Source organism: Notolepis coatsorum, assembly GCF_963971535.1.
Source record: "Notolepis coatsorum genome assembly, chromosome: 2".
In the NCBI taxonomy this organism is placed as follows: Eukaryota; Metazoa; Chordata; class Actinopteri; order Aulopiformes; family Paralepididae; genus Notolepis; species Notolepis coatsorum.
The window spans coordinates 223,066,310-223,081,139 of NC_140166.1; the positions used below are offsets into that span (position 1 = coordinate 223,066,310).

The following is a 14,830-nucleotide window of genomic DNA, read 5'->3' on the forward strand; positions in this document are numbered from 1 at the left end:
TTATCGTGTCTTGTCTTATCTTATCTTATCTCATCTTATCTTATCTTAAAGGTGTGTTATTATAAATGTTTGCTTTTTATCTTCTGGCTGCAAGTCAAATTGGCCCTTGGGGATATTAAAGCTGTAATTCGTTCAGATTCCTGCCAGGGCCTCTTCTGTGGCGGCCAGACCTCCTATCTAGTTCCCTAACTGCCGTTTAAAAACAAACAACATTATTTACATTTAGATTTACATTTAGTCATTTAGCTGACGCTTTTATCCAAAGCGACTTACAAGTTCTGTACGACAAGCCATCAGGAAGGGCACAACTCTATCAGCTGAGCAGCAATGTTCATCAAAGTGTTGAGTGCTACAGTGTAGGTTAGTTTATTAGGACAAGTGCATGACAGTACGGTTAGTTAGGGTTAGTTTTTTTTTTTTTTTTTTTTTTTAATTCAGATAATGGTTGAAGAAGTGCGTCTTTAGTCGACGGCGAAAAATAAATACAATCAAATGTATGTATGTTCTATAACATTGTGTGGATGCAACAGCCAGGCTCTAAAATACCCTCTCAGTCATTGTAGCATATAACGTCTCATTGTAGCATATATGTAGAAAATAGATTTTAAAATGGATATATAACTTCTACCTTTTTAAAGGTTCAATCCCTAATCCAAATAAACAAAATGGTTATAGCGGGTATATTCTTAAAGACACAAGACATTGTTTTGAATTCACTGTATTTTTTAGCTGTAAAAGGTTTGTTTACATTGACAATGTCTGTAAAAACTATTCTGACTTATAACAGGTTGAGAACATTTCAAAAAGCTCACTTTCTATCTACAGATGAAACTCCTCAAGAGTGTGTGTGTAAATACATCCCATCACATTGTGACGAGTCGGGGCGGGGCTAGGGGGTGGCTACTTGGGCTCAAGCCCCGAATGTTTTCTGAAAAGCCCCGAATCTATTTACAATTCATCATTGTTACATGAAAATATGTTTGCACCAGATTTAGCAGAAGCTAATTTCCATCTGTGGTCTATCCAGCTGCTAACTGTATTTGAGTGAGTTAAGTCTTGGTGTTATGGTAGACTCAGACCCAAGCTTTAAATCACAATCAACAAGTTGACAAAAACTTAATTCTTCCACCTTAGAAACATAGCTAAAGTACGGCCATTTATAAATCAAAAGGACGCTGAAAACCAGATCCATGCCTTTATCTCAAGCCAACTCGACTACTGTAATGCACTCCTTACCGGCCTCCCGAAAAAATACGATGATAACAATTTTATTGCAATGCACTATTGCATTATTTTATTCTATTTTACTAACTATTTTATTGCACTGCACTATTTTACTTTGTATCAGTGAATCATAGACGCCTGGCCATAAGAGCATTCGGAGCATCTCTGCTCTCCCACTATTGAACTTGGGGGAGCAAAGGTATGCTCTTGCTCCACCACTTTTTGATCATATGAAAAATATGATATATCCCCCCCAATATATAAATCTAACCATAACTACGTTATGGTTAACTGAGTTTTATAGTGAAAAGAGCAGCTTTATTGGTCAAGATTGAAGGCTCTATATTGCAGGAAATTGCACGTACAGGTTAATTAAAAAAAAAAAAAAAAAAAAGGCGGGCACCTATCTGGGCTAATCCCCGGATCTCCTATAATCCTAAATCCGCCCCTGGTGACGACCCCCACTCTGCCTGTTAATGGGTGAGTCTGCTGACTCTCAGGGAACATGGTGGAGTGGGAGGCTCGTTAGCCCAATTGGACTCACCTGGGCAGTGAGAGCTGCCTGCGTGCAGATATGTGTCCCTGGTTAACTCACTAGCGCTTTTAAACCGTCCAGGCTCCGGTTCAAGCTCCAGCTCCGTTCTGAACCCTCTGAACCTTGGTGCTCTCTGGCGAACCACCCCGCGTTTACACCCATTTAAGCAGAACCAACATTCCACCGTCTCCGTCATCAACGGGGGCTTTACCCAGGCGGAGGTAGAAATAATGCGTGGAGAGCGAGCCTCAACGCGAGAGCGCACACACAAAAGAATACACGCACACACACACGCACTGTATACGTTTGAAATTAATCGTTCCAGAAAAGTATGCTTCTATTATTCGAATGACTTGTTTTAATGGGTATCATAGTAGTAAGTCATACTGTAGAACATGACATACTAGCATGATATCTGATTTATTAATCTATTCCTTAATTTTTTTTTTGTAACGTTAAATAATTTAGCCACTCTGGTGTCCCAAAAAGGACAATAACACCACCTTATGCATACTGCACCTTATGTGAATACTGTGAATACTGTATATTTCAGTTGGTTAAATGAGATAGAATTATATTGACTTATTTGTTTACACTGCTTGTGTTGTTTTTACTACCTGTGTACCCCCCCCCCCCCTCCCCCATGCTGCTATGATGCCTGAATTTCCCGAAGGGGATCAATAAAGGAATATCTTATCTTATCAACCAGAGTGGATAAATTAATTAACGTTACAGGGAAAAAAAGAAGTATCCAAGAGATTCAAACTGGGGACCATATGCTCCACAGGCCTCACACTAACCAGTTGAGCTAAACAAGCCATCATGAATTGCTACTGACTAATCCATCATTTACACTTTTCAAGTGCCAATTGCGGTCGTCGTGCATTATTGGCATTAATAAATCAAATATCATGCTATTATGTCATGTTCTACAGTAGGACTTATGATACCCATTAAAACAAGTCATTCGAATAATAGAAGCATACTTTGCTGGAACGATTAATTTCAAACGTATACAGCGTGTGTGCTTTTGTGTGTGCGCTGACTCGCTAAGCCTTTCCCTACGCATATTCATTTCTGGAGCATTTCTTTATCCACTCTGGTTGGATGGTGTATTGTACTCGCAAATCGCTTCCTGTTGAATGAATCGGTTGAGTGCAATGCCGACTCGCTACTTTCCCCCGTTCACTCGTCTTCACACAGCCTAGAATAATGACACGCCCACTGTTGACGTCACGGTTTGCGAGGAAAAAACAACTATTTTCCGGTGCCAGCTGAGCACCGATTTATCACGTTCTGAACCAATTAATCCCGGTCTGAACGCGCCGGCCGGTGCGAGATTACGTTCGGGAACCGGCTCCAGCGCGGAGCCTGGCCGGTGTAAAAGGGACTGTGTGCTTTTCCATCTACCAGGAACAGGTTGACCTCTACCCCTTTGATACCATATTGGAATATTACTATTTACACCACACCACACCGCACCACACTACACTTTTTTCTTTTTTTTTTTAACTTCATTTTTTAGCGTTTATCGCTTTTTCTGGTCAAGCATGACCGACAGAAACAGGTTGAATGGGATATAGATCAGGGGAAGACACTCTGAGAAAATACGGCGAGTCCGGGAGTCGAACTCGTGTACCCCAGATCCGTGACGCGCACGGTTGTCCCCGACGCCGAAATAGCGCCGAGATACGCGGTGAGCTACGGGAGCTCCCCCACACTACACTTTTCACTCATCCAGCACACTAACTCTTATAATACATTTATTTTATATAGCGCCTTACATTAGGCATCTCAAAGCGCTTATACATACTGTTCATTGTTTTTGTAAATAATTGTTTCACGTGTGTGGACTCCCTTTGACCCGTTTGTGACAACATGGAGAAAAATAATCCGGATTGGGGCTTTAAATCCCAGTGCTCTCTCTATGACACACCTTTCGTCCAAACTTCTGGGCCAGTTGCTCCAGCTGTTCGAGTCTCAGGAGCGCCCCCTGGAGGGCTCTCTCTCTCTCGTGCTCGGCCCTCTCCAACAGGACCCAGCTCTTCTCGATGTCACTCAGAGTGTTACCTGCAGACGGAAGGTACAGGGTTTTCAGGGTGAGAGGGAGGAGGGCGAGGCACGAGGGTGAGGGAGAGGGGGAGAGAAAGGGTCTATCAAAGGGATTAAAGCTGGAGGGGGTAGTTTCTATCTACTAGGGGTGGGAATCACCAGAGGCCTCACGATACGATATTATCACAATACTTAAGTCAAGATACGGTAGTATTGCGATACTAAATATATTGCGATATTAATATTGCGATTTATTACCTTTTTTCAACTGCAAAGTAAAACTTTGTCAACATGTTTTATCTAATAAAATAAAGTTTTCAGTCTGTTCATCTCACTTCAATAATTTTTATTGCAGCAAATGGGATTTTCTCAAGCAGACAGATGTCAACACTGTAATCGGTGTTGCACGTACCTGACAAACTGAACTGTTTGTATTACAGTCATATTCCAACTTAACTGAATGCACACATGTGCGCGTGTGTGTGTGTGGACTACTGTACTATTACAGGTATTGAAATGAACAATTTCAAAAAAACTGAAAAATTATAATTATTTTTAATAATAAAATATCGATACTTGCCGTCCTTGTATCGATACAGTATTACCATGCAAAGTATCGCGATACTATACTGTATTGATATTTCCCCCCACCACTACTATCTACACAGTACAAAGAGATTAAAGCTAGAGGGGGCAGTTCCTATAGATGAAGGACAGGTGAATCTTATAGATGTAGGAAAGGTGAATCTTATAGATGTAGGAAAGGTGAATCTTATAGATGATGGAAAGGTGGATCTTATAGATGACGGACAGGTGGATCTTATAGATGATGGACAGGTGAATCTTATAGATAACGGACAGGTGGATCTTATAGATGACGGACAGGTGGATCTTATAGATGAAGGACAGGTGGATCTTATAGATGAAGGACAGGTGAATCTTGTAGATGAAGGAAAGGTGAATCTTATAGATGAAGGACAGGTGAATCTTATAGATGTAGGACAGGTGAATCTTATAGATGAAGGATGTTCGATATTGGCTTTTTTACCGATATCCGATATACCGATATTGTCCAACTCTTAATTTCCCGATATCAACCGATACCGATATATGCAGGGTTTCCCCCCCAAAAAACGGAATAATTTCAGGTAATTAACATTACTTATTACATGGCGTTTTCACATTCGCCGAAATGCTTGCTTGTGATTGGTCAATAGCCCGCTGCGCCTCGGTATTTTAAACTCTGTGTCGGTCAATTATTTTGCGACAATGACCTCGTAGCTATACATTATCCCTTACATATCTCTTGTCGTGGAATTAACACAACATTATGCATACTTTTGACAATAAACAAAATAAGAATTTGTTCTTACTTGCTTGCCTGGGTAAATAAAGGTTAAATAAATGTAAAAAAGAAAAATACAAATAAAAAGGATAATTTTTTTTAAAAACCGATACCGATCATTTCCGATATTACATTTTAATGCCAATATCGGCCGATAATATGGAACATCCCTGGACAGGTGAATCTTATACGTCTTATAAGTAATTAAAAAGGCGTACCTTCTGTAGGGGCATAAGCCCACTGGTTGTTAGCCATCAGTTTAGTTCTCAGACTGAACAGGTGGGCCTCGATCGCTCCTCGTTCCTGGAGAGAGAGAGAAGAAATTGTACATTATTCATGAACTTCTTGTCTCTATAACTGAGACAGGGGGACAGACTATTATTACACATGCAATAATGGACTGTCTATTTAATTTAGTTTGCTGTTTGAAGGTCAAGGTCCCATATTATACTCATGTTCTATCAGCCTCTATACCTCTCTGTTTCAGTCCTGTTCACTTTCATTGCTTTACTATGTTTTTAATCTTATATCTTGCATCATATTATTTTGTTTTTATCAACCTGCCTGTGAAGCACTTTGGTGCCAGCTGCCGCTGCCTGGAAATGTGCTATATAAATAAAATTGACTTGACTTGACTTGACTATCAGCCTCTATACCTCTCTGTTTCAGTCCTGTTCTATCAGCCTCTATACCTCTATGTTTCAGTCCTGTTCTCATTCTAGCAGCATCTATTACCTCTCTGTTTCAGTCCTGTTCTCATTCTAGCAGCCTCTATACCTCTCTGTTTCAGTCCTGTTCTCATTCTATTCTATACATTCTGCAAAAAAGGATTTGAGGGAGGAGAGCAGGGTATTGTAGTTTTTAGTGTATCTACTAGTCACCTGTAGTCCCTACTAGTTTACCTGGTACTTGTAGTTTTTCTACTAGTCACCTGTAGTCCCTAGTTTACCTGGTACTTGTAGTTGTTCTACTAGTCACCTGTAGTCCCTACTAGTTTACCTGGTACTTGTAGTCTTTCTACTAGGCATCTGTAGTCCCTACTAGTTTACCTGGTACTTGTAGTTTTTCTACTAGTCACCTGTAGTCCCTAGTTTACCTGGTACTTGTAGTTTTTCTACTAGTCACCTGTAGTCCCTACTAGTTTACCTGGTACTTGTAGTTTTTCTACTAGTCACCTGTAGTCTCGACTAGTTTACCTGGTACTTGTAGTCTTTCTACTAGTCACCTGTAGTCCCTACTAGTTTACCTGGTACTTGTAGTTTTTCTACTAGTCACCTGTAGTCTCGACTAGTTTACCTGGTACTTGTAGTTTTCTACTAGTCACCTGTAGTCTCGACTAGTTTACCTGGTACTTGTAGTTTTTCTACTAGTCACCTGTAGTCTCGACTAGTTTACCTGGTACTTGTAGTTTTTCTACTAGTCACATGTAGTCCCTAGTTTACCTGGTACTTGTAGTTTTTCTACTAGTCACCTGTAGTCCCTAGTTTACCTAGTACTTGGGCGGCTTCTCCACTGGGTATTGTAGTTTTTCTACTAGTCACCTGTAGTCCCTAGTTTACCTAGTACTTGGGCGGCTTCTCCACTGGGTATTGTAGTTTTTCTACTAGTCACCTGTAGTCCCTAGTTTACCTGGTACTTGGGCGGCTTCTCCACTGGGTATTGTAGTTTTTCTACTAGTCACCTGTAGTCCCTAGTTTACCTGGTACTTGGGCGGCTTCTCCACTGGGTATTGTAGTTTTTCTACTAGTCACCTGTAGTCCCTAGTTTACCTGGTACTTGGGCGGCTTCTCCACTGGGTATTGTAGTTTTTCTACTAGTCACCTGTAGTCCCTAGTTTACCTGGTACTTGGGCGGCTTCTCCACGGTGCGGTAGGTCTTGAAGGCCGTGAACAGTGTCTGCATGTCCCTCAGAGAGTTGGGGAAGCTCCGGTCGTTCAGCTGCGACACCTTGGCTGTGATCCACCGGAGGAGCTGTGACACCAGCCCCTCGTACTGGACCTTCATGTCGTCCAGCTCCTTCAGCATGCCCACGATCTGAGGGGGGGGGGAGAGAGAGAGATACAGAAAGACAGAGAGAGAGGGGGAGAGAGAGGGGGGGGAGAGGGAGAGAGAGAGAGAGGGGGGAGAGAGAGGGGGGAGGGGGAGAAGGGGGAGAGAGAGGGAGAGGGGAGGGAGAGAGAGAGAGATGGAGAGAGAGAGGGAGAGGGGAGGGAGAGAGAGGGGGGAAAGAGAGGGAGAGAGAGAGAGAGAAGGGGGAGGGAGAGAAGAGGCGGAAGAGGGGGGGATAGAGAGAAAGATGGAGAGATAGGGGGAGGGGGAGAGAGCGAAAGAGAGAGAGAGAGAGACATGATTATCATCATCATCATCATCATCATCATCATCATCATCATCATCATCATTGTGCACTGTGTACAACGGGAACTACTGTTGTCCAATCCTGTAGTGTAGGGACTGTAGCCTTAGCTTCTGCTGACTCCTCCCACAATAAAACCAGCAATACACTTCCTTATCTAAGTGCCTTACCACAACAAATCTCTCTTATTCTATTTGCCAAGACACCTGTCAGTCATAATATCTATCACATATGCATTGCGGCCTGTGTCTGTGTGTCAGGGTAAAAAACTAAAACTATAGCTATTCATCTGCTTGAGTACACAACCAGGGACATGCACAGGACTTTAGGGGGGCAGGTGCTCAAAGGCTGAAAAGGGCACTGGGCCTGTGCTATTTTTGGGGGTCCTTTTTGGGCGGGGAGGGGCCTTTTTATGCTTTTTGGGGGGTTTTAGTGATCAAATATTGAATATTGAACTATAATAATCAGTGCAGGAGCTCACTTATCCTTGAAAGACACTTTTATCACTGACTTAAAAGGCCCATACATCTCCATAAATGTTCAGGGCGGAGGGAATAAGTGCTTACCCTACAGACCCCAAGTCTGTTAGGACAGCAGACTCGGTTGGCACTGCTCAAAACGTACCTTTTTAAAATAGCTTTTAAATGAATTATTATCTTTATTTTATTGTCTTATTTTTCTCAAACATGTTCCGTTGTGATGTCACAGTATGATGTCATAATCAAACATTCTAGAACATTTGTGATGTCACAGTATGATGACATAATCAAACATTCTAGAACATTTGTGATGTCGCAGTATGATGTCATAATAGAACATTCTAGAACATTTGTAATGTCACAGTATAATGACATAATCAAACATTCTAGAACATTTCTGATGTCGCAGTATGATGTCATAATAGAACATTCTAGAACATTTGTGATGTCACAGTATGATGTCATAATAGAACATTCTAGAACATTTGTGTACAGTATATATTCAACAATTCTATCAGAAGATCTCAGATTGCCCGACGACTGCGCTACCTCCAGAGCCACTGTTGCCCCTTACTTGTCTGTAAGCTTGAATATATTCTGTAGATACAATTTAAAATCCCCACATGGAAAAGGAAACAATGTCCTGTACAATCCTTAATGAGCTGCATCTGGAGGAAAGATTCTGTGATGTGGTTATTAAAGTCAACAGCACTGAGTTGAATGCCCACAAGGCCCTCCTGTGTGACTGCAGTGACTATTTCAGGTAAGTTTAGCTTGGTTCAGGTTAGCTTGGTTCAGGTTAGCTTGGTTCAGGTTAGCTTGGTTAGTAAACAGATACCATACTGTACTTTTACTGTAAACAGATACTATACTGTACTTCTACTGTAAACAGATAATATACTGTACTTCTACTGTAAACAGATATTATACTGTATTTATACTGTAAAAAGATACTATACTGTATTTATACTGTAAAAAGATACTATACTTCTACTGTGCTAAGACTCAGAATGTTGCTTACTGTTTACTCATCAGATATCTCTATACTCTGCATTCCACAGAGCCCTCTTCACTCGCTGGAGCGACTCAGAGAAAGCAGTCTACACTATCCCTGGGGTGTCCCCGGGTATGATGCAGCTCATCATAGAGTACGCCTACACACGCTTTGTGTCGGTGACAGCAGAGAACGTGGAAGAGCTTCTGGTGGCTGCAGACCAGCTCCTCGTCACTGGCATAGTAAGAGCGTGCTCTGACTTCCTAGAAGGCCAGCTGTCTCTGGAAAACTGTGTCGGCATCTGGAGGTTCACGGACATCTACTGCTGCCCTGACCTGAGGCGCAAGGCCCATCTCTTCATCGTGTGCCACTTTGAGGAGATGTTGCACGTCTCACAGGAGTTTGTGGAGCTGTCCCTGCAGCAACTGGTGGACATCATCGAGAGGGATGATCTGAATGTAAAGAGCGAGGAGACGGTGTTCGAGGCCGTCCTCCGTTGGATCGACCACTCCTGTGAGGAGCGTAAAACACACATCCCTTTGCTGCTGCCCAAGGTAACTAATTGTATTACTGTGCATTACATTAAAACAACACTAGGTTCCCTAGTACAGTGGTTCTCAAACATTTGGGTCCAAACTGTTCCCTAGCAACAGAAACCGTCTACAACCGATGTCTAAGTTGTACCCGCTGTCTGCTTGTCTCTTCCCAGGTTCGCATGGGCTTGATGAGGCCTGACTACTTCAGGAGCAACGTCCAGAACAACCCTGTGGTGAGGGACAGCCACGACTGCAGGCCCCTCATCCTCAGCGTCCTGAACCCCCCTGGCTCCGACAGGCTCCCAAACCCCCTGACCCGCCCACGCCTGCCCCAGGAGGTCCTATTGGCCATCGGAGGCTGGGGTGGCAGCATGACCATTTGCATGGAGGCTTACGATATCCGAGCCGGTGGATGGATGGACGTGAGTGTTGAGGCGGAGAGTCCACGGGCCTGCCACGCCACGGCTTATCTCCACGATCTGGTCTACTGCATCGGCGGCCGGGACGATTATGAGCATCTCAGCAGTGTGTGCAGGTTCAACCCCGTCACTCGCAGCTGGCTGCAGGCGGCTCCCATGCACTCACGCCGCATTTGGCTCAGCGTGGTCGCGTTGGACGGCTGTATCTACGCCATGGGAGGGTACGACGGACACGTGGAACTGAACACCGCTGAGCGCTACGAGCCTGAAACCAACCAGTGGACAGTGATCTCACCCATGCTGGAGCAGAGGAAGGAAGCCGGGGCAGCAGCCCTCCAGGGCAAGGTGGGTGGAATGAGGGACACAGGGTGCTAGATGAACACAAGGAACGTTAGATCATAAATCATAAATGTCTTTATTGCCAAGTAAGCTTGCACATACAAAAGATGTGTCTGGGTCCTTTGCTGCATCAACATTAACAGACAATTAAAGTAGAATGAAATCAAATGGAATATATAAACTAAATTAGAATATTCTTTCTTATTACAGGTTTACATCTGTGGTGGCATCAGTGTCTGGCATCAATGTCTGTTCACAGCTGAGTGCTACAGCCCAGACACCGACCAGTGGACTCTGATCGCCCCCATGAGCAGCAGGCGTGTCAGAGTGGGAGTGGCTGCGTACGGAGGACAAGTCTATGCGGTAGGTGCACACAGAGACAAATGCTTTATACTAGATATTTCTATAGATATGTATCATTTGACTTGCAATGCTGCTGTGATGCCCTCATTTCCCTAAGTGGATTAATACAGTGTCTGCCTGCCTGCCTGCCTGCCTGCCTGAGCCACACACTAAAACATTCCTCTCATGTGTCCTGTCCTCAGGTGGGAGGGTGGGACCGTGGAAACTACCTGCGTAGCGCGGAGGCCTACAGCCCCTTGACTGACTCCTGGTGCGCCCTGCCCGCCATGCTCACCCCCCGCATCGACTTTGGCATTGCGGTGTTGGACAACCTGCTCTTCGTGGTCGGAGGCTACAATGACCTCAATGGCTTCAGCTCCATCTCCAACGTGGAGCGCTACGACCAGAGCAGCGACAGGTGGACTGTAGCCGAGGACATGAAGATCCAGCGCGGTGGCCTAAGCTGCTGCATAATGCCATTTAATATGAGCCAGTACGCTGCTCCCCGTGGAGGAGGAGGAGGAGGAGGAGGAGGAGGAGGAGGAGCAGGAGGAGGAGGAAGAGGAGGAGCAGGAGGAGCAGGAGGAGGAGGAAGATGAGGAAGAGTAGGAGCAGGAGGAGCAGGAGGAGGAGGAGGAGGAAGAGTAGGAACAGGAGCAGGAGGAGGAGGAGGAAGATGTGGAAGAGTAGGAGGAGGAGGATTAGGAGGAGGAGGAGAAGGAGAAGGAGGAGGAGGAGGAGGAGGAGGAAGAGTAGGAGGAGGAGGAGGATTAGGAGGAGGAGGAAGATGAGGAAGAGTAGGAGGAGGAGGAGGAGGCAGAGGCGGAGGAGGAAGAGGAGGAGGAGGAGGAAGAGGAGGAGGAGGAGGAGGAAGATGAGGAAGAGTAGGAGGAGGAGGAGGAGGAGGAGGAGGAGGAGGAGGCAGGGGATCCATCTAAGAACCTTAAACATTTATTAGACCAAAAGAAATCCTAAGAAGGTGGTGCATTTCTTTCTTCTTGTAATTCAGACAATATCGGTTTTTAGTTTGTGTAATGTTTTTTTTTAACCAAATGTTTTTTATTTTCCCTTTTTTTACATAAAACAAGACAAACAATACAATAACAGTAATAACCAACGATAAATCACAGGACAATAACAGAAATAATAATAACAATAATTAGGGATGTCCCGATCCGATCACGTGATCAGGATCGGGGCCGATCACGTGATTTTCCGAAGATCGGGATCGACAAAAATATATATTTTTTTTTTTATATATATATTTTTATTTTTTTACCTTTATTTTTTTATTCAACAAACATGACCATGTTCACGTCTTAAACTCATACTGAGGCCTTAGTTTTGGTTTTAAATTGCATATCATCATTCATTTATTTATTGTCACACAGAGCAGAAGAATTTTGCCAAAACAAACCAATAGTATCCAGCTGCAGAACGGCAGACCAGCCAAACTCTCAGACCCAAATACATTTTTTATTTTTTATATTTTTAATCCCAATTTCTCACATTACATTCACCCTGAATGTTGACGTTATCCATGTGAAAAGTTAACTTCATTCAAGCGAGGCATTACAATCCTTGACATAATATTTGATCTATAATTAAATCAAAGGAAATGCGTTTGGGTCTGAGAGTGTGGCTGGTTTGCCGTTCTGCAGCTGGATACTATTGGTTTGTTTTGGCAAAATTCTAAATAAATAAAAAACAATAAATAAATAAATGAATGATGATATGCAATTTAAAGCCAAAACTAAGGCCTTAGTATGAGTTTAAGACGTGAACATGGTCATGTTTGTTAAAAAATTAATTAAAAAAAATGTTATCGGATCGGGAAAGATCGGTATCGGTAGATACTCAAAATCACATGATCGGGATCGGATCGGGAGCAAAAAAACGTGATCGGGACATCCCTAACAATAATGACAGTCCAGTAATTAAATCAGAATGAAGCATCAGGAAATTCCTAATTTATCTGCGTTCCTTTATCTCAGGGCTATTCAACTGGCGGCCCGCGGGCCAGATCCGGCCCGCGGGATGATTCTGACCGGCCCGCCAAAGATTACATGATAATAAAAAAAATAAAAATAAATTTAAAAAAAATATTTTTTTTTAAATATTTTTTCTTAATTTTTTTTTTTTTTTTTTTTTTACTTTTTTCTTTTCATGTCAACGTTAACACGCACAATTGACCCAAAGGTCACTCAATTAATGACAGATTTCATTGATAAATTGAGGGAAAACTTTGCAAGTCGATTTGATGAATTTGACATGTCCAGAGAATTGATGCATTTTGTGAGCAACCCATTTGCCAATGTAGCTGCTATTTCCAAAAAAGGACAAGAGTTCCTTGCATCACTTCACATTGATGAAGGTCTCCTGCAACTTGAAATAATTGACATGCAAGCATCATCTGCTCTGAAGCAGGCACTTGAGAATTAATCCACCTCAACATTTTGGATAAAGTGTATTCATGTCAAGACATTCCCCAAAATAAAAACGCTGGCAATATCTGTGCTAACAATGTTTGGCTCAACATACACCTGTGAATCCAGTTTCTCTCACATGAATGCCATTAAAACAAGCAACCATGCCTCCTTGACAAATGAGCATTTGCATCACTGTTTGCGGGTAGCCCTCACTTCCTATGAACCCTCTTTCTCTGCCATTGCCCAGTCAAAGAAGTGCAATCGCTCTCATTAGATGTGTGTATGTAGGCTAGGCCTGTCTGCCCCCCACCCCCCTGATGTTTGAGCGTTAAGAGTCGACAATAAGTGCTAATAAGATGCTGTGATTTGCTGTTGTTGCACAGACATGAAGCACTTTTTCATAAGCTCAGCTGCACTATAAATGTGTTTTTTTGTTCAAGTGTTGATGTTAGAATGTTCAGATGCACATCATGCACTTGTTTGTTTTTTATTTTATTTTTATATTGAAATGTTGAAGAGGAGATGTTGCAGTTGTTGCACAGTCATAAATGAAGCACTTTTTGCAGGAGATGTTGCAGATGTGGCACATAAATGAAGCACTTTTTTTGAAAAGTATACTACTTTTGCAATGTAGTTAAAGGGGAACTATCTTATAAATGGCCTTTTTCAGTGTTTAGCATTGTTTCCTAGCTATGTGGACTTATATTAATATGATCTATGTCTCTAATTCTCATATTGGCGCATTCTTCCAATTCTCCTCTCACAATATTCACCCTCACTGAACTGAGTAATCTGAAAATGTGCTGATTTGTGATGTCAGAGAGACACCGCTGCATGATAATCAGCTGAGTTTCCACACAGTTCCCACTGTGGTTGGAGCCCAGGCTCAAAACGGCTTAAGATCTTGAGGTAGAAAAATGCTGTTTTTGAGTACTTGATTAGAAATACAAAACAATGAATTAAAAAAAATAATAATTACAGAGGTGTTCCATAAACCCACAGGAATTGTGTAAAAGTGCCCAAATAGTGAAAGAAATAGTAAAATAGTTCCCCTTTAAATAAAAGTTGTGAAAATGTGGTTGCGTGTTGTGTCAAGTGTACATATATTCATAGCACTGGGAGGCGCCGTGGCAGTCCGGCCCCTGGCCCCTTGGGTTTCTGACAATGTGGCCCCCTGAACAATTTAGTTGAATAGCCCTGCTTTATCTTATCCACCACAGCTACCCAGATTGCTATGCTGGCTTCGTTAATACCTCAAATGCGTGCAGTAGATATCTCTAGATAAATCACATCGAGATAGGTGAGAATCCATACCTTCCGGCACATTTTATCCGGTTGAATCCAGCGTGATGCTATCAACTTTTTGGCAGCCGTAAGACCCGCCAAAATGAGTCTCTTTACATGTACAGAGGTCGATAACTGAGAAACATCATTCAACAACAATACAGAAGGCAGTGTCGGTATGGTCAGAGACAAAAATTCTGATAATTGAGTGGTGACATTTTCCCAGAAAGTTTTGACAGGAGGGCATTCCCAATACATATGCATATATGTACCAATAGCATCGCTTGAACACAAGGAGCATAGAGAGTCCGATCTGAGACCCATTAAGTGCAATTGTCTAGGGGTCAGGTAAGTCCTATGAACAAAGTTAAGATTAATCTGTTGGTGATCTGGGTTGCGTGATGAAAGCCGAACATTTTCCCAGACTACATCCCAATCAAAATCTGCTTCCAGGTTTGGGATATCCTTCCTCCAAACCGAGTCTAGGGGAAGGACCTTA

At 42.8% G+C, this 14,830-nt stretch overlaps 1 protein-coding gene across 1 annotated transcript in view; it reads right to left on the reverse strand.

Annotated features, from left to right (window-relative positions):
• sptbn5 (spectrin, beta, non-erythrocytic 5) overlaps positions 1-14,830 on the reverse strand; it is a gene marked incomplete at both ends in the record, with an annotated part of 191,394 nt that overhangs the window by 152,170 nt on the left and 24,394 nt on the right. The window contains 3 exons of the mRNA XM_084308563.1: positions 3,696-3,829; positions 5,375-5,459; positions 6,996-7,190. Coding sequence (XP_084164689.1) covers positions 3,696-3,829; positions 5,375-5,459; positions 6,996-7,190 — 414 coding nt within the window. The remainder of the gene's footprint in view (positions 1-3,695; positions 3,830-5,374; positions 5,460-6,995; positions 7,191-14,830) is intronic.